Source organism: Microtus ochrogaster, unplaced genomic scaffold, assembly GCF_000317375.1.
Source record: "Microtus ochrogaster isolate Prairie Vole_2 unplaced genomic scaffold, MicOch1.0 UNK17, whole genome shotgun sequence".
NCBI classification, from domain to species: domain Eukaryota; kingdom Metazoa; phylum Chordata; class Mammalia; order Rodentia; family Cricetidae; genus Microtus; species Microtus ochrogaster.
In genome coordinates, this window is record NW_004949115.1 from 3936797 (window position 1) to 3961339 (window position 24543).

The following is a 24543-nucleotide window of genomic DNA, read 5'->3' on the forward strand; positions in this document are numbered from 1 at the left end:
TTTGGAGCCTGTCCTGGAACTAGCTCTGTAGACCAGGCTGGTCTCGAACTCACAGACATCCGCCTGCCTTTGCCTCCCGAGTGCTGGGATTAAAGGCGTGCGCCACCACCGCCCGGCTTTGTATTGTTTTTTTTCTTCAAAGTTTTACTATATTACACGATGAGTATATACTTAGTAAAATCCAAATTAATTTACTTAGAGAAAAAATTATTTGGAACACTGATTATGAGATACGTTTATCAGTGTGTGTTGTGTGTGTGTGTGTGTGTGTGTGTGTGTGTGTGTGTGTGTGCTTGTGTCTACATGCACCTAGAATTACAAACATGTCATGTCACCTATGTGGAAGTCATAGGGACAAACTGTGGAAGTTGGTTATCTTCTTTGTGTGGGTTGTGAGAGCTGAACTCAGGCCAATAGGCTTGATACAATGTGCTTTTACCCAGCAAACTACCTTGCCGGTCCTGTCTAATAGCTTTAATATAAAGAATGATTAATACATATTTGCTGAATGTTTGACTGAATGAACATAGACTATGGCCTATTCATTGTGAGTTTGGTCCATTTTAAAAATTGTTTTTCATGTATAATGCATAGCACAGAACTGACTAATGGAACATAATCTTTGAAAATTACTGAAACCAGCAATACTACAAAGATGAAACTACAATGAATAGTTTCTATGATGCATATGTCATCTTATTTATCTGACAATGATTCATTTTGACCACAGAATACTTTGAGGCTTTCCTATTCCTATTTTCTATTAGTTTCTGCACTTATGAATAATTTGTTTTATTATATTGTACATTTAAGAAAACACACCTGAGACTTCTTAAATCCTACTGCTAAATGAGTCATATCAAATAAATTATTTTCAAAATTGTTAGGTAATTATTGAATTGAATCAAATGAACTAGACTATGAAAGCTGTTACTGGAAGATGCTGTTAATGGATCACTGCAGCGAGGTTTTAAATGTAAGCCAATTCTGGCAAACTGTCATGATGTGAGTGATAATTTAGTTTTGACTTCACGCGGAAATTAATTTCAAAAGTTTGTTTTTGATTTCACAGTTACTCACAAGTGATTTGCAAACAGAAATACATACCTTGAGGAAAATGTCACACGATGTGTACGATTCCGGTTGCCAGGCCTAGAAGCAGAGCTTTCTTGCGCCTTAAAGACATAATGCAATCAACAGTTTAATGAAAGTACTTGACCATAAATTCTAAAACCAGTTAAGTTTTCAAACAAAAATTAAGAATTTAAGTTCAAAATCGTGTCCATCCAAACTAACTCTAGATTTCACACAGAAAATACATTATAGTTTCTTTGAGAAAGTATGTCATAAGAAGTGTTTCAAATACTTTTTGTCACTAAGTAAATTATTTTGGGTTTTTAGATCCATACACTCATTTGACATAGTAAAATACTCAAAAAAGAGCACATACAATGTTATCTTACATCAATGGAGTAGAATTGTTTTCTGTTAGCAATAGCAGGCATATCCCTAATCTCTTGCCTTGTCTCATTTAGTTTTAAATCACTGTTTTTACTCCCAGCAATTTTCTGTTCTGCCCCCCAAAGGCAATTCAAACAAGCAATAAAAACGTCACTATACTATTTAGGGAGAAAATTGCATCATGTTACACTTTAAAAAATAATTTTTCTCTAATTCCTAGAAGCTGTACTTAGTTTTCATACATTAGTTTGTCCTACGAAGTGACTTTTCAATGTTGCCCTTGTACTGCAACAGACAGATTGGTGAGAGTCTGTCTTTTATATTTGACTAACACGCAGTTCCAAATATAACCAGGTGTTTTACAGTATTCATGATGAGCATCTTTCTGAAAAATGTTTTCTAATTTCAGTTTAGATAATTGGCTATCCTGGTCAATTCTAGTTCTCTTATGAAGTTGATCTCAGAAAGTTTCTATTTTATTCAAAGATTATTTTTATTTTTGTTTGATATTAGGTCCCTATGTTCCACAGGCTACCCTAAAATTTCCAAGCTCAAATGATCCTCTTGCCTCTGCCTCTCTATAGCTGAGACTACAAATATGTAATGCCACTACAGCCAAGTCAAGAAACTAAGCAATACTTATTAAAAGAAATGTCAAAAATCACCAAATGTATATAATGGTAAAAAATGAAAAGGCAAGGCTTAATATGGCTTGACATTCTTTGGTATGAAAAATGGGAAACGGAAAAAAAATTAGTAAGAATTGCATATATTAAGACACAATATGTTCCAAAGCAAACATTACTTTTTCATTGCATATCTTGTTTAGTGTCAAGCTGAAGGTACTAACTACCAGCTGGGAATAGGAGCAAAGCCATGTGCTAAGGCAGCAAGGGAGACATTAGTGATTGTTCTCGTTAACTGACACAGCCTCACTTATCTTCCTTCTGTAAATAGTTAGTATTCACAAAACAGTAATCTTGACTCGTCAATCAAGAGTCTTGAAAAATTTCATAGTACACATCAGTGATCAAAATGAATTTGTAATGTTGGCTGTTAGGAATGCAAGTCATGATAATGCTACCATGTCTGTTTAAAAAGAAAACTCACAACCCCAGTCTCACAAATGTGTGTTATAAATTCTATATTATTTGACGTGGTCATCAAAAGAGAAGTCACCCTCACATGTAATCATCTCATTTCTCTTCTGTGAGAAAAAGTGTCATAGGTTAACTGAGCCGCTATTTGTGACAAAGAGTATACCAGGAACAGACACAATCAAGGTAAAGGATGGCATGCGGTTATGTTACACAGTGAACTACTAACATTTTGATAGAAAATGTTCTATTTTTAAAAACATTGAAAAGCCTTCTTACTTGAACTTTGTGCATGTGCTAGATGTTTTAAATAAATTACGTCTGCAAACTTAAGAAAAAAAATCAAAGTGATACAATTTGGCAGCAATTATAAAAACATGAGCTTTTAAGGGATAATTAGAAATTGTAAATTAGTATCTGTTCCCGAGTACTTGACAGCTTATGAATACTCAGTTACATTTATGGTACAATTGGAAGTGATGTTCAAAAGTACTGCTTTGATATTGAAAAACAGAATGTAAACATTTGGGAGAATCTATGCACACAGTGAACTAATATTTTCCAATTGATGAATACATGAATTTAGAAATAATGCGTAAGTGAAATATCTATTCATAGTACAAGACAGGGCAATGGATTTTAATATCATTACTTGTATACAATTTTATGAATATGACTTTAGATTCTGTTTGTCTAGTTTGGCTGTGTTACCAAAGAATACACATAAGTATCTGAAGGAAAATCTCCAACAGTCACAATTATCTGAAAACTTTATACAAAATCCCCCCCCCCCGTTTCTAACCTTCTATAAGTAACAAGCCAGCTCTTATACATATATCTCAGGCAAAACACCATATGGCCACAGATTGAATTATGAAGTAGATATGAACATACAGATGTTTTCTATTAAGCAAGACAGATTAAAAGCATCTGAAAATATGAGACAATGACATCCCTATAATAATATTTTGGGAAAGATAAATACTATTCCTTTATATTTATTTATCATGTTAAATGTATTTATACCTTTTCAGTTTTATTTTTCAGCAAGTTAGATAGTGAATGACATAATGAAAAAGCTTTACGGAATTCTCAATATTGAAGATTATAAAGGGATCCTGAGAACACTAAGTTTAAGAGGCACTTTTCTAGGTACTTATTAATATCCTAACAACTCTCATATTGAGAAATTTACCTCATTTCCCGTAGGATTTGGAGCGTATGGTTCTATTTGGACTTCAGCCTGAACTGAATGAAACACTTCATCATTGTCTGATGAGTCATCTTCTTTATCCTTTGAAACCAAAATCATAGAAATGTTTAAATGACCACAAGAGTGCAAGTGATAGGATGACAGAATCATCTTAATTTGTTACCAGAATGAATGATTTGCTAATATTTAAAATTTTTTTAAATGCGCAGCTTCTAACAGCTTTTGCTTAAGGATCCTTTTTCAAGCCGAGGAAAGGTGCCGATTACCTACTAACGCTGCATTTGCACACACATCTGCATAGATTTCAGCTGAACTGCTGCCTTCCCGAAGCTTATCTATGAGATCCAAATTATGAATCCGATTTAACACTTGATTAGCATATAATCACAAGCTAACTTGCACATTTGTTGAGCTGCTATAACTTTAACATTTAGTCCTGAGTTGCAAAGATTCCTCCTAAATTAAGCTCTCAGAGCTAAGAAATTGTTCAATCAAATGTATCAACCGCCATTATCTCATCCAATTACAAGGAAAATGTATGCATTTTTCTTACTAGTACAGCAAAGCACTAAGACATGTCTTTAAATTCCAATTAAATTTCACTTTAAATTGGAATGTGACTTTATCTTTAGTATGAAGGATTTTATTTCCTTTCACTTGTTCTTAAGAAATGCATATAAAGATATGAATGCCTATGTAGGAACCTAGGTTCATAGGATGGCAACAATTACTCACTGACTTATTTACATCTTGAAATGGCTTCTCATACATACATATACATTACATACCTATGTATGTTTTATATATATATATATATATATATATATATATATATATATATCCAAAACAATGATTGTAAATATGTTCTCTGCTGCTAATATTTTCAGGATCAAATCAAGTTTTGTTCACTGATGCAAATTCCATTAGCTCTCTCTAACTGGTTAAGAGAGCTCATTGAGAATTGTCAGTAGCATGTTAGATGCCTTCATTTCAGACTCCTATCTCCCCTTCTGCCTGTGATTTCTATCTCTTTATATTCTGGAGGTGATGCATTCATTTCTGCTTTTGAGCCATTCTTTCTTTGCTTTTTAAAGTCTTTTCTCATGTAAATATGCCAGAGAATTGCCAACTGTTTAACTGATTTAGTGTGCACACACTAAACAATTACTTATCTAGATACTCAGGCAAGGTTCATTTGTAATTAATACATCAGTTATTATTTAAGTGGATGTGGCTAACTGTTTAATCTTCATATAATAATTCCTTTTTTATAAATGAATACTGAAAATTATTAGAAAATAACTGTTCTCCTAATTTTTCCTGACCTAATTCGCTTATCAAACCTACAAACTACTCATTATCAGATTATTATTGCCAGATAAAATTAACAAAGCCTGTCAAATTTTATCCACCTACTTATAGGAGTTTTATTTGTGTATGTATTTTTGCCAACATGTATGTCTGTGTACCATGTATGCACAGTGCACAGAACAGAAAAAGGTATCAGATCCTCTAGAACTGGAATTATTGATCATTGTTAGATGTTACGTGGTCCTGGGAACTGAACCTGAGTCCTCTGAATGAGTAAGTACTCTTATTCTTTGATTCATCTCTCTAGCCCTGACTTTTTGCTCTTATCTTAATTTAAAAGTCCAAAAGCACAAACAAATGCAATTCACACAAGTAGCACTGTCCAGCATTCTATGGCAAGAAATAACAAATAAGCAACTTCAGATTAAAAGAAAATTGCTTATTTTTATTTATATGTATGTGCCTATTTCAATTCATTTGCACCATATATGTGCAGAAGCCCATGGAAGACAAGTTACAGACAGACAAGGGCTGCCATGAAGGGTTCTGGAAACTAAACTTATGTACTCTGCAGAAGCTGCAAATTCTCTTATGTTCTGAGCCATCTCTCTAGTCCCAGAAAGTTACATCTTAGAGGGATAAAAAAGGAGGCAAGTCTGGAATTTTAAATTAGAAATGTTTCAAGAGTCAAATAATTAAGTGTTTGTATGCCATCCCTTTACTGGTTAAGGGAGTAACTGGTAAAAGCAAACCAAACACCTAATAACGAAGGTGCAACTCCTGTAGAGATACATTAAGCCATTACTTGTATTAGTAAAGCAATTTTTTCTCTTTGGATCACAATTATCTGGAGATTTCAGAATGATTCCTTTGAAGTGCAAATTAGTAAATCTTTGGTAGAAGCACAATTCCATTGTGCATCACAGAGGAAATACGTAAGCATTAACTAGTACATTTTCTTAATAGTTTTCACTCAGGAAAAATATCAAAATCTCTTACATTTTCAACTTGTCTCAATTCCTCTTCATGCTGATTAAAAATGTCCTCCCATCTACGCTGGCGCCGTCTCCTGCTGGCTTCTAAATCAGAAAGGTCAAACTCCTCAATTCTCCATAAGGACTTTGCCCTGAACCTCTTGGGTGACAGTCTTTTTGCCAGTGCTTGCTTTAGACTAGAAACTTTTGACTTTTTCTTCTGTGTCTGTTCTGGTTGAGTGTAAAACTCATTTGATGACAAATTCTCCATCAAGATTTGCAGTGGACCAAGTGGTTTTGAGATATAAGCATTTGGTGCTCGAAGCAAGTCCCTTGATAGTCCCTCTATCAGTGCTTGAACGGCGCCAACAGCCTGTGAGGCCTCCAGAGCCCAGGCCTGTGCTGGAGGTGACTCTTCATTTTGTTCCCCTACTGGAATTAGCAGCTGAGTATCCAAGTGAAGAGGCAAGAGCACGTGATGATTCTGTGACAATAAAGGCAGGAACACCTGGGCATGTACTTGGAGTACCTCAGGTTCCTTATCCTCAATTTCAGCTTGTGGGGGCTCGACAGCCTGTTCTCGCACCTCTGGCTGCTCAGGTGCCCTGTTCTGGTCCAGATGCTCTTCTGGAACCTGATTCTGCCTCTGCTGTTGATCAGCACCCTGGCCCTGCCCTTGCTGTTCGGATGCCCTATCTTGCCCCTGAAATTCTTCTGGCACCTGGTCCAAATCTTTAGCCTCTCCTGTTTCTAAGGGCTCAGACTGGGCCTGCTGTTCATTAGTTATGGGAGCCTGTACCTCTAGAGGACTAGGTTCTTTATCCTGAGTAGGGAGTGGCATGAGCACCCGGGCTGTGCTCTTTAGTCGGGGAGGTGCTTGAATCTGCTTGAATAGAGGTGTAGATATCTTAGCTTTAACCTGAATCTGTAGTGGCATGAACACCTGAGCTGCCCCATATAGGCACTGTGGTGACTGTGCCTGCTTCTGTAAGGGTGGATTTTCCTGAGCATGTAGAGGCATGAACCCTCCGGCTGCCCCATGCAGTTGCTGAAGGGCTTGGAGTTGTGGCTCTTCTTGATCCGGTAACCACCTTGGCTGAGAAGGTTCTCCATGCAGGACTCTAAGTGGTCTGCATCTGCTGCTAGTTGGCATTTTCAGAAGTTCATGAGTGCAAGAAGGTCCTCTAAAATAAAAATGCAGATGACTGTCATTTACAGAGAGTGTTCAGAAGAACTAGGTCATGCATGAGAATTGATTTAGTTTTTAAAAGATACAGCCCCCCCTCCACAAAGATAACAAAGAATTCTGGACTAATTCTTGCAATGTCTGAAATAGTCTGCAGGTAATATATATAGTGTTAATGGATTAAATCCTTAGAGTAGGTTGGTATTCTACATGATCATTCTATTGATATGTATAAAGTCGTTTTGGAATAGTAACACAAATTCTCAATATTTTCACACAACAGCTCATAGAGCAGAAGTATGCTGTGTTTTTGCTTGTTTGTTTTATACCAGAAAGGATTAAGTTGTCTTGAGCAGAAAGCAATAGTATCAAATCTATTTTCTTAGGTAACATGCTGCTATCTGATTACGTATTTAGTTTTCCCAACACACCTGAATCTCTCTGTGGTGCACTGCTCCTTAATATCTGCTTCTCTCTCGAAGACCAGGGGTATGCCTTCACATGAAAAAGAGAACAGGAAATGATACATAACCAGTATGTGACTCTACTTAGTTGCCTACAAGATTCTAAGGCTCACGATGTAGAGTGCATTTAAACCAAAAAGAATACAACAAATAAGACAGCTCCTCAAACATCCTTGACTGTTGGTACCAATTCTCAAAGTATACTGTTGAAACACAGTAGAGATATTTCAGTCATTGGTTTTTCTAGACATAAAGAAGGAAAAATTTTGGCAATATGATTGCTGCAGTTCTAAAGAGGTAAAAGGAAAAATGGAATAAAGGGGATGGGAGGAACAAGAACAACTTTCTGGTGTAGGTTTGACCTGTAGGGCCATGAATATATGAACACTGCTCCGAGTCTGCTCCAAAAGAGGCTTAATTATGTATGTGTATGATCCCAAGCCTATAGTGGCATAGACACGTTGGCTGCCCCTGAAGTTGTTGAAGTGCTTTTCACTCAGCTAACCACCTTGACTGAGGGGAGTTCTTCATGCAGGGCTCTCAGTCAGCCTTGCTTGTTTTATACTTAACATAACACATCTAGCTTCATTCCTGTTAGCTGTGCTGTTACTTCCAAAATGTAGAATCTTACAAATGGAAGAGTTTTCTTTAAGTTCCCTGTGTTAAATCGCTTAGGACAGCTCTAATTACATTTCTAGAGTAATCTCCAAATAAATGGGACTTTCCTGTAAGTAACATTTCTTTGAAATCTTATAACTCTAGATTTCATCAAATTATGGCTGATGTTTCTGCAGCAGTTTGAGAACCGCTGACCTGTATGATGCTGGACCCAATAACTTCAGTATCAGAGGAGCATAAAGAACCCTGTAGCTCCCCATTTGGAAAAAGGACACATAATTTTGTTGATGGGACAAGCAATACTGCAGTAACTCCCACTGTTGATTAGATCTTAGCATGCTTTCTACCCTTCTCAAGTTCCCTGTTTTCCACTCCATATTACTCTGGACACTGTCTATGGCCCCTAATTCTAGAAAATATAAAATTGGAGATTTCCGAGTATTTTCTTCTACACTCACTAAAATCATGTCACCTTTTGGCATCAATAGGTACAAGATTACCTTTGGGTACATAAATTATCTTCTTTAATTTTATCTGATATTTTGTGATAGTTTGCAGTTTACTTAAAATAGTATAGTCATAATACAATATTCTATTTGAATTTGAGGCTTAAGCCTTGTAAATATGAATACTTAATATGTATGATAGGAAAAATTATAACTTCTTAGATTAATGCTCACAAAAGTGGTAATCATATGAACTGGTGACACACAACATTGAAAAACCTAAATGTCAAATGGCTCTGGGTTTTTCACTTTCAGACTAAGTTTTTATGTGTGTGTGTGTGTGTATGTGTGTGTGTGTGTGTGTGTGTGTGTGTGTAAGTGCATGTGGATGTGGGTGCATACAGAGCATGGGTGTGTCAGATCTACTTGAGGTGGAGTTGAAGTTGGTTATGAGCAACCTGACATGGATTCTGGGAACTGACCTCAGGACCTTTTGCCTGCTGAACCACCTCTCTAGGTCCCAATAACTAAATTCTTAAACAAATGTGAAACTAAAGTCAGCCAATAAATGTAAGATCCTCTCTTATCTGAATGATACAAAACTTTGCCATCTCTACCTTTATTCTGTCTCTTTTTAATGATCCCAGTAAGATGCTTTGTCAAGGACTCCACAACGTGCTGTTCATTTTTAATATTCTCAACGAATGGGTGATGAAGCATATTTTCAGATGTAGGACGAAATAGGAAATTTTTGATCATGCACTTTTCCATGAAATTGTGGAACTTACGGGACCTGAAATAAATGAAGCATACAGAGAAAAGACATTGTCACCTGCTGCACTGTTCCTATCCTACTACTGTGCTACTTTCAAGGCCAAATATTCTGAAAGGTATGTTAGATTTCTATTTGTCTTTCAGATAGCAAATATTCCATGTCTTAACAATATACGTTCTACAATGAGTTCATTTAAACTTCAGAAACAGGAGTCGAGTAAACAGACTTTTCTACTCAATAGAAATTTCAATGAATTTGGCAGCATGTACATGATAAAGGTCATGTAATAAGATGGCAATTAAAAGATTAATGTGGCATATGTTGTCAGGGAGTGTAGAATGGTCATATGATTTTGACATTCATTCTCTGGAGGTGAATGTTTTCTGTACTATATACAATTCTAGCCACAGAAGCTTCACTATGATTTCAAAACAAGATATTGATAAATAGGACAAACTAAGCTTGTAAAATAGCACATGAAAAGAGATACAGTCCAAAAGCTTACATATATGGAAAGAATTAAGTTCAGAAAAAATGCCAGCAAAGAAATAACAATTGCAACCTCTTAGTAATCTTGTACAAGAGTTTTAACTGGATTAACCAGCTGCATAGAACAGAATTCTCATGGTTGCCTGGTCTATAGCAATGCAGAAGTAGTTCTTCAAGTCTATGGATGTTTAATTTAATGGGCCAACAAATAGGGCTGTATATCAGAATTATTCACTGAATGTCTAGGCACCATGAAAAAATATTGCTTATGGGTGCCATTGCTTCACCTCATTGATATAGAAGCAGATGAAAATGTCTATTAATTAAAAGACTATAATATTCTCACCATATATTATTATAGAAGATACTACATATTTTTAGGTAACCATTTATATCCTGCTGAAAACTGGCTATTTAGACATCCAAGTTAAGATACAGGAAATGTTGTCCAACAAAAATGTTGAAGCAAGAATGAACAAATTAATGAAAACTTTGTTATAAAATACTAAATCAATATATTTAAGAAATTCATGTTTACCATCCACTGGATTTGACGGTGGGAGCAGATTCCCGTAGAATAACAAAAAGGGCTTCCAAGGGCTGAAGGTTCCACAGAGCTGTTAAGGGAAACAGACGAATTTAGAAAGTAAGAAAAGGGTAAGTGCAGAGCCTACTGCTCATTCCAAAGTCTCAGTGTTCATCCACATATCCTGTTAAATAGACTAAGAGATAAGCAGATACAAATAAATGTATAACAACTTAAAGTAAAATTTGTTTTAATAAAAACATTACTTTAAGTCAATATCTCCATTACCAGGTCTAACAAATCAATTAGAAATGGCTAATAGAAAAATGGTCAACAATATTAAAATATTTTACACAATATCCGGGAGAATGCAAAAATAGGGAAATATATGGCTCAGATGAAAGTAAACTGGCCTGGTACTCAGGAGGAATTTTTGTCCACATTCTGCTTTGCAACAAGCAGAAGATCCATACTGTCACAAAAAAGGTAGAGGCTCAGAAGCACATCATCTCTTCAACTTGTGATCTACGGTGTTACGGGTTTAAATGCTACTATAAATCTTCCAGCCTCAGTGAAAAAAAGCTCCCATATTGCTTAAGTCCCCACCTACACTCGAAGAACTAGAAAAGCTCCTGCTTTCCAAAAGGTTCTGTTTTCTATTGTTAAAGCACCCTCTCCCTGCTAAGTTTTTCTTCTTCTTTTTTCTCTGTTTCTCTGGGAGAGCCTGATGTAAAAAAGATCAAAGGATGATAATTTTCTTACCTAAATCTTGGAAGACACCATCTGATAATTGTGGTTTTGGAAAACTATTTCCTCTGAGATGATAATTATCATAACCTAGAAGATTGCTTCAGTTAAATTGATGAGTATCGTTTTCATGCAGAGTAAATACTCCAGGCAATAAAGGATAGTAGTGAAAGAGAAATTTTTGATAGGGAGGCTATCCAGAGTTGCTTGTGATTAAAGCAATTTTCATTAATTATCTAGGCAACGGTCTATCTGCTTGTGAGTTCAGAATCTCCTGGCCCTCACTCATCTTTCTAAAGAAGCTTGCCATTTACAACCCCTATAACAAAACTTTCCTGCCCTCCTATGAGTTTGCTCTTCAGTCCTTTTCATTACTTAAAAATCTCAAAATAAAACTAATGCCAACTATCACATTCTGAATTTGAAGAGATGTACAGAGAAGTAGATATTAAAAGATAAGACATAAGAAACATAAAATGATAAGAAATACATCATATATTTACATATGGTGATTTTTAACCATGGTGTTTGGTCATTATTGAAAACACGACCATTTATGGTTTGGTACATGATGTCACATATATAGCCAATCAAAGCTTACTGTTCCAAGTGTTAGCATCATTTTTTAGAGATACAGGTTTGTACAATACACTTCCACAATTTTTTAAATAGATTAACTATATCAAACATTTGTACTTACGAGGAGCTCCTTCAGCCATTTCAATAGCAGTGATTCCCACAGACCACACATCACTCTAAAAATGATAGCAAGAAACCTACTATTAAAATGGGAAATTACTATTAAGAAACCTCCAAAACATTTAGGCAGGGATGTTTTTTAATAATACCCACTTCATAGGATTCTTATGCATGCATATGTATATGAGCGTATGTACATATTTAATAAACATAGCTATATTTAATAATTTATGAGTTAAACATTCACATACAAATTATTCTACATATAAACTATATTTGCTGATATATTTTATATAAATTATTGAATACATATTTCATTAGCTCCTGAGATAAAATCAACTGAACCTACAAAACATTATGAAGCACTTATAAATTATCTTCACCATTATCAGCTGTATTTGGTTTGTCAAAGTATAAAAAGGGGGCTGGTGAGATGGTTCAGTGGGTAAAGACATTAGCTTCCAAACCTGCCGACCTGAGTTCACCCATCAGGATCCATATGTTGAAAGGAAAGAATTGACTTCTACAAGTTTTCCTTTGAGTTCCACCCATGTGCTTTTACATGCACACAGCATGCAGATGCATGAGCATAGATATCATACTTAAATAAAATGTGTATATAGGAAAGAATAAAAGGCACCATACTGGTTGACTCTTAAAATAGTATACTCTAGTTTTGGAGCCTCAGTTTATAGATGCCTTAACTTTGCTTTTTAAGAGACTTAAGGTTTCTTTCAATTATTTTCAGATTAAATAATAAAAACAAGTTAAAGTACTTGAAAGACTGTAAAATTTAGACCGATATAAGTTACCATGTCTTGCAGTAAGTGGGTTAAAAAAGAAACTTTGTTTCCGTAGTCGTCATAGCTCTCACTGTAGTGTGGAAAATGCAATAGGCTCTCAGTAAATAATTACTTTACAGAACAAGCAAAGGACATTGGAGGAAATGGCAAAGAGATAAAATGTAAATTGACTGATTTCACGTATTGAGTCCTAAGTACTACAGAGAGAGATCACAGTGAATTATTTGGAGACTTATGATGTGGTAAGTGAGTGAGGTTTTCTAGTTTTTAGCAAATGGGGAGTTTCGAGCCTTTCCATATTGAATTTTTGGAATATATGTTTGTATACATATATTTATATGTGCATTTCAAATTGAAATTTTAGTTGAAATTTTAATATATACCACAAATTGTTAAATTTTCTATTCCACTGATTTTCTGTGGTTTTGGAGATGAGCCGAATGCCAAAGATTTTCTCCAGTATACTAATCAATTAAATTATTATTTTTAATTTTTACTTTAAGAATTAATTATTTGCCTTATTCTATATGTGTGAAGCTGGTGATTAAGCATAGGGCCTTATGAATGTTAGACCTACTGGCCAGCATCATCAACAATACTCGTCACTCTTAATTTTGACACAAAGCTGAACATAAACTTATTTTGTAGCTCAAGCAGGCCTAATATTCCTGCTTTTACTGCCCAAATAGTTGGGATTACAGTCTTGAGGCCCCAGTCCTGGCTTCATTTTATTGAGTTTAGAAATTCCTCTGCTCTTGGAAGTTGAATCTCCAAATGAAGCCATCTAATATATTTTTATAAAGAAGTTGCCAACAACTTGAGCTAGATATTCCCTCCTGAATCTGAAAAAGTGCCAGTGTTCAACTTTGCCTTCATTATTAGACATTATTCTTATGCATACTATGAAACCACATATAGGAAATAGAGACTACTATTCCTGATTAGAGGTTATTAAAAAGGAAGAACTACTTTGTATTCTTTTATCATTAAAATAGACATAGTTGGATCTAGAGAGATGGTTCAGTAGTTAAGAGCATTTGTTGCTTAATCACAAAGAGCAGGATTCAGACCCCAGCACTCACAGTCACCTGGCACTCAAGATCACCTGGCTAACAACTCATTGTAACTCCAGCTACAGGGTATTCCATGCTGTTATCTGTCCTCCATGGACACTTGCACACAAATGTGTGTATACACTCATACAGACACATACATCCACATTTAAAAATCAATCTTCACAAATAAGATAAATGTAGTCCACATTTTTTTTCAAATTTGAATTCTCCCTGTCTGAAGTAGCGTACTCACTCTGTAATCATAGGAGCTTCTTGGGTCCTCATCACAATGAATCACCTCAGGCGCCATCCAGTATGGTGTACCAATGAAGCTGTTTCTTCTTCCATTTGTTCTGCTCACTTGGGCACTCACGCCAAAATCCACTACATATGTCAAAATAATTAATCAGGAACACAAATCTCAGTAAGTTATTGCTTTAACTTGGAAAGGCAATACAAAAGCCACAATGGATAACAAATTTTCTTTCTGGCCCAGAAAACTTTACCATGAAGTCTTCTCCAGGAATACTGGGAAATGAGCTTTAGCTGCTATTTATGTTGGAATGAGACCCAACAGTGCTATTATAAATTTAATGTAGGTTTGAATAAATGTTTATCATGAATATTAAAATAAAGTTCCACTGATTACTAAATGTGGCATATGGCATATGGATCCGCCACCAAGCTAGAGGATGAATAGCACTAGGAGCCACATCTTAGTAATGTATGTACTGGTAACAGTCAGGAAGCCTCATGCATGACATCGGAAACTCCAACCCACTGATAAGGAAAAATGAGCTTCCTGATAGAAGCTAAGTAAGTATCCAGATCTTCTGAATCAGGTACAAACACTATCCAGACTATCTATATCTTAGCTTTGTGCTATAAAAGTGCAGTTTCTCATTCATCTGTGGGATACATTGTAAGAAAATATTTAGTATGGTATCCTGCAAAACAGACAGAAAAGAGCTGAAGTAGACTTGGGTTACTAATTCCAAAAACAATAAGACAGGGATGAAATATGAAGTAGATTTTCAAATTTATAATAGTTTCTGGGAATCTGGAATATGGTGAACAAAATAACTGAAAAGCAGCTTGAATAATTTAGTAGAATCAAAGAAAAATGAAATACAGTTAATATTTTAAGGCAGTCTTTCAGAGAGCATCTAACAAGAGGAAGGACTATTCCAAATATTTTTGAAGACCATTGGTCTCATTATCTAAAGTTTAAAAAAGTATTTCTTTACACAATAGCTCAACATTCCCACTCTCCAATAGCCAACTCAAAGGCCAAGAAAGACCTATGAAGGAATAAACCGATATACCCCGTACACGCAGGGAAAGCAAGTGTGGAAAATCTAGAAGAAATAATGGTAAATACAAGGTTTAAAAAGGCAAAGAGAAAATTATGATAAAATGTAAAATTGAAAACTCAACAATGAAGCTGGTTGTGGTGGTGCACACTTTTAATCCCAGCACTCAGAAGACTGAGGCAAGGGTATCTTTGAGTTCAAGGCTAACCTAGCCAAGAGTGAGCTCCAGGACAGTCAGAGCTACACAGAGAGGCTCTGTCTCAAAACAACAGCAGCAACAACAACAAAAAACAAACATCAACAATGAAATAATTTGTATTTTCCTAGTGATACAAGGTACACATTATGGAGATTATTATCATTTTACAGTATCTTTCTTGGTGCTGCTTCTATAGCTGTCATGTTCATGTACTTTGCTTAAGAGATAATATGATCTGTGCAGTTTATGTTTCTAGTTTTGTAGCTTATGCATATAAGGCATTGTACATTGTCTCAAAACTACTGTTATTTCAATAACACACAATTGCTTTCTCATTTGTTCCACAAATATTCAATAAATATTCTTAATGACCAAAATCTCTACTCTGGTTCTGTTTATTTAGCAAGAAAATGGGAAATGCAGAATTTGGTTTCTATACAGCTACAACATCACTTCTGATCAATATAATTTCAAAGAATAAATATAAATAAGAAAGTTATGTCTAAGCAATTGAAAGCTATTTCATAGTCTTCAAATATGGGCAGGAATATTTTGAAGTGGTTAATACCTGCCATAATTCAATCGCTGAAATAAGTATGAGAGCTATCTCTAACATAAAGCACTAAATGACCAAAAAACACAAGTCTATTATATTTAAAGTTAGTTTATTTGCAGTTTCAAAGAACTCATTAGGCATGTCCCTTTTACTTTCATGTCAGTTCCATGCCAAAGTTTCAAGCAAACCCAAATACTACATTGGCACTGCTATGACCAAAGGCATTCTTCTTCACATCCTTCCTCACCTAACCCTTGCAAGGATGATCTTACCTAATTTTACTTCGGCGTTATGAGTCAGCAGCACATTTTGGCCTTTGATGTCCCGGTGAATTACTCGGTGTGCATGAAGGTGAGCTAAGCCCTGTACATACATACACATTTTAAAAGTCAAGTAAATATATAAATACGTATTATTTTTTCAGTTTTCTAGGATTGCTTTTAAGTTTTTTGGGTAAAAAAATCTTTTGTTAAGAAAAATGGTCCACATTTGGTTTTTCAAACAAAATTCTTTCTTTAGGCTGGAATGACTACAACCAGTTCCCAGAAATACTGCTTTTGGCTATAAGGAAAGGAAAATAAATCAGAATACTCATGAAAGAAAAAGAACACTAAAAAGTAATATTTATATAGATTGGGAAACTTTATCCTCCTTTATAGCCTCCATATTTCTGACTAGCCATGACAGTAAGGACATGGGCATTTTAACTATTAACTGTTTTCTTCTATTTTTTTATCAAAATATTTGTTTAGTTCAAAATATGTTCTGATGAGTCCTGTAGACCTAGAATTTGAGCGAATATTGAAATTCATTTTAAAGTGTGTACAATTTGTGTTGGCTTACCTTGTTGGCTCCAGCCCATTCAGCACTTAAAGAACCCCAAGACCTGGCTAAACCATGACATTGCATGCATTATTACATTTAAGTGAGATCATGCCAGACACTAGTTGGGCATTACTAATACTTTATTGAGCTTTTATTCTGTGCCAGACATGGTGCTAATGGTTTAAATGGAATCATCACTAACTTATCCCAGAATCTCTTTGGAGAATATGCTATCCTCCTATATTATGGAAAAGAAAAATGAGACATGGGGAAATCAAGAAACTGATTAAAGTTCATACAACTAACATGTGACAAACTAAAATCTAAACTTGGTATATGATTTGCATTGTTATCACAAATAAATTCAAACAAAATCAGAAGAATGCCATTCCAAAGTGTTGGGGTACTCTTCATTTTATTAATATCCTTTTTTGATGACCCTAATGAGTTAAGCACTGAGCACCAATTGAAGTTGGCTGACCAAGAAACTCATTGCTTTCATCCAATTTAATGTGAGATGTAAAAAAAAAAAATGTGGGGCTGTTTTCAAAGATAATATATGCCTTTTTAAAAGGCAGCAATGGTTTGGGGCCACACTGCAGAACACTGACTTTTCATGACTAGACTTCATCTTAATCTATGATAATAGTGCTATGCTTAAAAAAATAATTAAATCATAATGTCAGTCCCACAATCTGATGAACACAGTAGCATGAAACTCGCAGAGAGTCATTCAAGGCTATGATTTGAGCTTTTGGATCTCTGAAGAAATTACTTATCACAGGTTATATCTAAAATTCTTAGTCTTATTCTGTATGCATATATATATATATAATGTATATGTATATATGTAAAACTTTGTGTGTGTATATGTGTGACTATTTGTTTTATAGCTAGGTTCTTTTAAGATCAGGGATTATTATAATTATTATAATTAAGTATTATTTATATACTCACCTGAAGAATTTCTCGACAGATGTAAGCAATCCAGTCTTCTTTTAAACTCTGATTTCTTGTCATCCGCACTACATCAGTGACTGAGCCTGCTGCACATAGCTCCATCACCATCTGCAGATGATCCACAAAAGCATAATAGTGTATTGTATTTGTTAAAACTTTCAACAGTGGAAGGAGAATTTGTGAAAGTAGATAAACCAAGAACCACATTTGAATGGTTCATTAGCAGCTGGGGTTTGAAGTAATTCATGTTTGTAGGTTGTAGTTTGAGATATTTAGAAGGAAGATCATTTAAGTTTTATATATATCAAACAAATGCCCCTGACCTTGAAAAGAAGTGTGTGAGGAGGAGAAGGCTGACTGCTGACTGGAGAGAAAAAGAAGGAGTATCTGAGAGAAAAGTTTGCCTGATATGCAAAGACTCCACAGCAGCACATTGGTAACCTTGGATTTACTTTCATTTCTTCATGGGTTAAAATGACTGAATGAACAGAATATATCTGATAACAAGAGTTAATATTTCTAATAACTTTACATATTGTGTGAAAGCTAAATTTTGTAATATTTTATGAAAAAGACAGTATACAAACAAATATTAAATATGGTAACCACAGAGTTGTGGAATAATATTTAATAAGATTACCACCTCAATTGTCAGAGAATAAAGAATTCAAGTTGCCGGACATCTGAGAAAAAGAGGGTTAATTTGAACATCTTTAAATTTGATGGTTCTAAGAATTCTGGTAGTAATCTGGGAGCACCACCATCATCTGTGAACTTACTAGAAAGTCTAAACTTCACAGGCTTTTCAGACTTACTTAATTTAAAATCTGTGAAGGTGGTCCAGCGTTCGGTGTTATAGAAAGTTCTCCAGATGATACAAGATTCATGCTAAAGTTTGAATTTCATTGGAATGTGTTGCTGAAGCATTTCTCCAGCAACAATTGCCCCAATTCCCAAAATCCATTCTGTAGAATGTAGTAAGACTTTTGATTGACACTGGAATAGCCTAAAAACTTTTTGTTATTATTTTTAAAAAGGCATTACACCAGGTTTTGTCCCAAATTCTCGTTTTAAAGCTATCATTGACTAAAACTCATTGTCTAAGACAGTGGAGAGAGTATGAGAAAAATTCTAGTAACTAATCCAGGGGATTAGCTAGGCTAGGTTGCAGTTAGTTACTGAAATTTGTATTTATTGATATGGAATTTATAATAGTCCAGCCATGATGGCAAATCAACAAACCATTTTGTAATATTTATGCATAAGTGCACATATGTCAAAGCACCTAATACATAGCTATTTGTTCATGTCAAGTACTAAATCAAATTTGTCCTCATCTGTTTATTTTTTTTAGCCCATCAAGTCACCTGGAAACCAGCAAAAAGTAAAACCAGCAAAGCTGTCATTTCCAGTCTGAAAGTTAAATCAACAGTGTTCATATGTATCCTCCTCCATCCCACTGGAACGCTCCTAGTCGGGCATTTGTTATTCTTTTCATTTCTTATCATGCTGTCCCAAGGAGTCAGAATACGTTTTGCCACGCTATCTTGAACAGCTGAGGGCTTAAATTTTCTAGTCAGAAAGCAAGTATCACATCTCAGCTCTTTCACTGTGTTGACTTTTCTTATAGAAAAAAAAACCAGGGCAAAAAAAAAAAAACACACCCAAAGTTGATGCCTGTGGCCAGGGGGACTCAGCTTGAAAAAGGCACCATAGAAGGCCACAATGTTTTTGTGGAAAGAGTACTTCCTCAGCAGATTGAGTTCGGTCCTGAGATCCTCCTCTTCATCCTAAACAGTAAAACCAGACAACAAAGTTTGAAGCCAAGCAAACTGGTAGCAGTTCGTCTCAAAAGTGTAATATATTTATAAAAGAAAATTTTATAGTAAAAGTATATTCTATAGTAATTGAAAGTAAGATATCAAGAATGAACAGTGATGGAAATATCTGATAAAATTACAATTTAGGAGCAAAAAGAAAGAGTAAACTAAGGATCTTTTAATTCAGAAGTTCTTAAAATGTATCCCTTGAAAATCAGCACTACACCATGAGAAAGTATCCAATGAGTGGTTTCATTTCTTTTCTAATTTTATTGAGAGGCAACTCACATAAATATAGACTTAAGTCACTTAAAATGGAACTTCTAATTGTTTTAGTGACATATGTGTGTGTGTATGTATGTATGTATGTATGTATGTATGTATGTATGTATGTATCAATCATTGCAGTCAATCACAGAATAATTTTCCTCTAAAATGAAGCTCTATGAACTTTGGTTCATAGCCTGGCCCCAATTCTACCACAGTTATCTTAGTTTTGAGAAACCACTAATTTACATTCTATCCAAAGTACATAAAAGAAAATTTTTAATATGTAGTCACATCAGACTAGCTATTTCTGAGGTTTATACATGAAATATCTATTCATAAAATATCAGTACTTCATTTATTTTGGTTTATAATCAATCAAATAATGGTCACATTGGTTATTTCTACCTTCTCGGTACTGTGAATAATGTTTCTATGAACATTAACATGAAATTTAATGTAAAAGTTTTCATTTCATTCAGGTGAATCTAGTATGTTTAATATTATGATGAAATGCCAAACTCATTTTCAACAGCAAGTGCATCACTTTACCGTACCAACATGACATATATAAGAAGTTCTGATCATTGCACATGCACCCAAAGTTCTTACATCTGTTCTTTGAGAGTGACATTATAGTAGCATGTGATTTTGAGTTATAATACCCTGGTGAGAACTAGTTTCAGATTATCTTATCATTTGTTCATGATATTAGTGTGTGTGTTGCAAAATACTGAAATAAAAAATTCTTTGCATGTTTAAATGTTGGGTTGGCTTTTCATTATATAAGTGTAAGCTATTTTTTAGATATTCTAGATACAAATTTTTTTATTAGATAGTGGATTTATAAGTATCTTCACCAATTCTCTGAGTTGCCTTAAACTTTCATGCTTTCTTTGGAGCACACACATTTTTACTTTTGAAAAAGTTCAAGTTATTATTGTTTTAGTTTTAGTAGTTTTGGTATCATATGTAAAGATTCATCATCAAATCAAAATCAATCACAAGTATTTGCCTTTATGTTATTTTCTAAGCATTTTATACTTTGTAAAGCACTTTATAGCTCTCGTGGTTAAATGTTTGATCCATTTTTAGTCAGAATTTTCTTTTACATTTATAGAGCTAATTGCAAAATGTTGTGACTATCCTTTAATACATTTTAAAGGTATGGGTTCATTTGATTTTAATCTTACCAAGTAAGTTATAAAAAATTTAGTTTTTCTAATCATAACAGTAGTACATCACGTCTATAAAACAAGTAATGATCTAGTCTTACTAATTATTTTCACAGATTCGTGTTAAAAGGTTGTAGTACACATTCTGTCAGAATTATGCATGCTAACAGACTAGTTAGAGACTGAACGGATAAATACACAATGCATATGTGCAACATATGATACACACAATAGTTACAGATAGTATATGTGGTATTTATTTGAATCTAAGCCACTGCATATTTTTCTTTTGTAATTTTAATCAACACATAAAGCACATCTATCTACAGAAATGAATACTTCTACATCCTTTGGTGGCAGTATAAAATTATGAAGACTTGAGATATGGTTCTGGTGCTCAGGGGATGTTGAAGTACTCTTTTGAAGAATTACCAATTTATTGATACCTGAATTCCACCTAGTTAGGTGAGATCATTGAGGTGAGAAGCATAATTTCAAAAGACAACTATCAAAAAGGTAAGTTAAACTTCGTCAGAAAAGAGCAAGTACTTAGTGTATTACTAATACATCTCTTTTTATCCACTTTTTCATCCCAAGGTTCCCTTTACTTAGAAAATACAGTAGAAATCAGGAACATATCCCTGTCTTCACCAAAGATCTGTGTATGTGCAACTAACACACATTTTAGCTAAAATAATCAAGCTGATTTAGAGATGCTAACTGATTAGCTAGCAACGATGTTGCTTTACTAAAACATAATCACAGAATTCAAAATACATGACTTAAAAAAATAAAACTTCCAAGAGTGGGCTTCCCACATAAATGTAAACTCTCCCAAAACAAATAAATGAAGATCAGATATGTTTGGAAAGCATTAGTGTGTTTGCCACTCTCAATTAACGGGAAGTTGAGCTTGTAAGAAACACACAAGTACATAATATCCATCAGGCCAAGTGGGTAATTTAAAACTCTCACACATCTCCCAGTAATATGATGCTACAGTGTTTCCTGGCTCCTTGCCAGTTGATCCCAGACTGGCCTGGATCCCCTGCTTTTTGTCAGAAGGCAGCTCAAGGATGCCAGAATTTCCTTTGTAAATTCACCAATGCTACAAGCAAAATCCCTTTTTTATATGGAAAGAATACCAGAAAGGTCTTGGAGACTTTAAAATTTTTTCATTAATATACACTTCTGAGGAAAACACAATTGGTCAAATAATTTCAGTTTCCATTCCGTTTGTTTAGTGGGTTTTTGATCTACCAAAGCCAGTTACAGCTGCTTCCTCTGAATATATTTGTACTGTTATGACACATTATAAACAAAATAAACCTGTTGTATAACAGATAAATCATGAAGGTATTTTGCAATGGATTTTTCATATACCTAGAAAGATTCTAAATGTGCTTGTTTGTATTAGTAGAAGGGGTTATTTTTAATGTACATGACACTATATTTATTAAGGCATAAAAGCCAAAAATATGTGAACCTTATTTATTTGACTGCAGGAGAGAAAACTAGAAAAATTAATCAAGGATTCATATTTATATGAATAATAATTTTGGTTTTATGTGCATATAATATTTTGATAGAAAACTAAGGTCTTTTCAAAACTATACTTCTGTGTGTATGAACTTATTCTAAAGCCAGTGATCATGGGTTAAGGGGCATCTCAAAAATTCTACAAGATGAAAGTGTTTGACACTCCTTTTTATGTTAAAGGATTGTGGACAAATATCTGAAGAGTGTTAGGATAGCACCCTGATGGCTTTTTACTTTGTATATTGACTTTGTAATACACAGAGTAGATAAGCAGAATTTGGATCATATACAATGATGTCTGTGATCAGTATAACTGAACAACAGTGATTCACTCTAAAGAAGACATGCAACATGTAAAAAGGAGTTTGCTAAGGTCAATTTTAGGAGAAAAGTTATTCTCGGTACTGTCAACTCTTCCTCTGTTGCTAGCTAATGAGAAGCTTCTATACTCTGTAGACACACTCAAAGTTTGCCCTGCAGCCGATAATTTAACTTGCAAAGGAACATTTCTTCTAGGCCCTCCTCTTCTTTTACAGATGTTATTGTTCAACTATGATGACTGAATCTCTATGAACAGTAGAAGATATGCACGTTATCCTTTCCAGCAGGAGCATTTTGGAGGGACCCAATATAGACAGAATGATGAACTGAAGCCTAAAATTAAAGGACAGTCTCTGGAGGTGCTAATGAAGATGTTTAGTACTCACACTGTATCTCCAGCCAACAGACTTTTGGTATTTATTCACTCTCACCCGCCTTCCTATTTCAGGCAAAGGAGTCTGGGGGGAAAAGCAAGGAAAATACTCTCAGACCTACTAGTACACTTTTGCAATCATTTATGCTGACCTATTTTTAGTTACTTTAGCACTAAATTGTAGAGGAATAAAACGTCACTCCTTTCTTGCTTCCCATTAATTGTACTAATTTAAAAATTGAGCTCCCTCCTTCCCCCCCTCTCGTTTTTCAAGATAGGGTTTCTCTGTTTTTTTTTTTTTGGAGTCCTGGCTGTCCTGGAACCAGCTCTTGTAGACCAGCCTGACTTCAAACTCACAGAGATTTGCCTGTCTCTGCCTTTCAAGTGCTGGGATTAAATGCTTGCACCACCACAACACGACAAAATTCAGTCTCTTATGAAAAGTGATCACTAAATTCATGGATGTAAATGACACATTAATTGGAAATTTTTATAATACTAAAGTGCTATTTTCCACTTAAAAATGCAGACGATAAATATTGAGCATCTAGAGGCTTAAGCTGTTTTTTTTTAATTTATTTATTTCAACAAAGATTTAATGTGGTTCTAGAGCTCCTAAGTTAAAAGAAGGAAATATGCATTTTACAAAGTATTACTAAAAAATGGGGGGTTATTTGGAAACTATGCTTGAAAAAATCTGCAAAGCTCCTAAACCCCCTGAATCTCACGTTGGTTTGCAACATTTGACATTTACTGGCAAAAGAAAAGTACTTGACTCTTTCTTCACTTTTCAAAGTAACATTTCATTGTAGGACACAGCAGTGCCATAAAGCTACAAAGTCTTTCAAATATTTTTCCTTTTGGGTATAATAAAATAAAAATTTCTTAACTTCTGTTATGTTCATGTTAATATTACTTTGACAAAGTGAATTACTCAAGCTAAAGAAAGAGGGCAGAAATCAGTCCTCTGCAAATTCTTTGACAATAGATTATGAACTGTGAGGCAATTTTATGAATATTAGCAGGAACAGTGCCAATTAAATGGTCTCTTGCTTGTCTGTCTGAAAATATATGAAAAGCGTGCATCTTTGACAACTTTCCTTCTACCTGTCATTGACGATCTAATGGCCTCAACTCTCAAAGAAATTATCTGAGGAAAAACTAAGACAGAGTAGAACACTATTACCACAATACTAAAGGAAGTATTTTTGTTGCTAACCCCAGCAATAGATAACCACTGAAACTAGAGGGCAAGATAGGCATTTTCTCAAGTGGCTTATAAGGTCAAATACTTGGAATTTATGATGTGAATGAATCATTTTTTTTTTTTT

At 34.6% G+C, this 24543-nt stretch overlaps 1 protein-coding gene across 1 annotated transcript in view; it reads right to left on the reverse strand.

The window, feature by feature from the left end:
• The window catches only part of Nrk (Nik related kinase), a 98557-nt gene that overhangs the window by 29408 nt on the left and 44606 nt on the right, over nucleotides 1–24543 (reverse strand). Inside the window, exons 4-16 of the mRNA XM_005367370.1 lie at nucleotides 23226–23297; nucleotides 19382–19507; nucleotides 17715–17825; nucleotides 16205–16295; nucleotides 14118–14248; nucleotides 12008–12062; nucleotides 10573–10651; nucleotides 9388–9563; nucleotides 7674–7737; nucleotides 6976–7240; nucleotides 6082–6939; nucleotides 3754–3852; nucleotides 1108–1175 (exon numbers count right to left, since the gene is read on the reverse strand). Coding sequence (XP_005367427.1) covers nucleotides 1108–1175; nucleotides 3754–3852; nucleotides 6082–6939; nucleotides 6976–7240; nucleotides 7674–7737; nucleotides 9388–9563; nucleotides 10573–10651; nucleotides 12008–12062; nucleotides 14118–14248; nucleotides 16205–16295; nucleotides 17715–17825; nucleotides 19382–19507; nucleotides 23226–23297 — 2195 coding nt within the window. The remainder of the gene's footprint in view (nucleotides 1–1107; nucleotides 1176–3753; nucleotides 3853–6081; nucleotides 6940–6975; nucleotides 7241–7673; nucleotides 7738–9387; nucleotides 9564–10572; nucleotides 10652–12007; nucleotides 12063–14117; nucleotides 14249–16204; nucleotides 16296–17714; nucleotides 17826–19381; nucleotides 19508–23225; nucleotides 23298–24543) is intronic.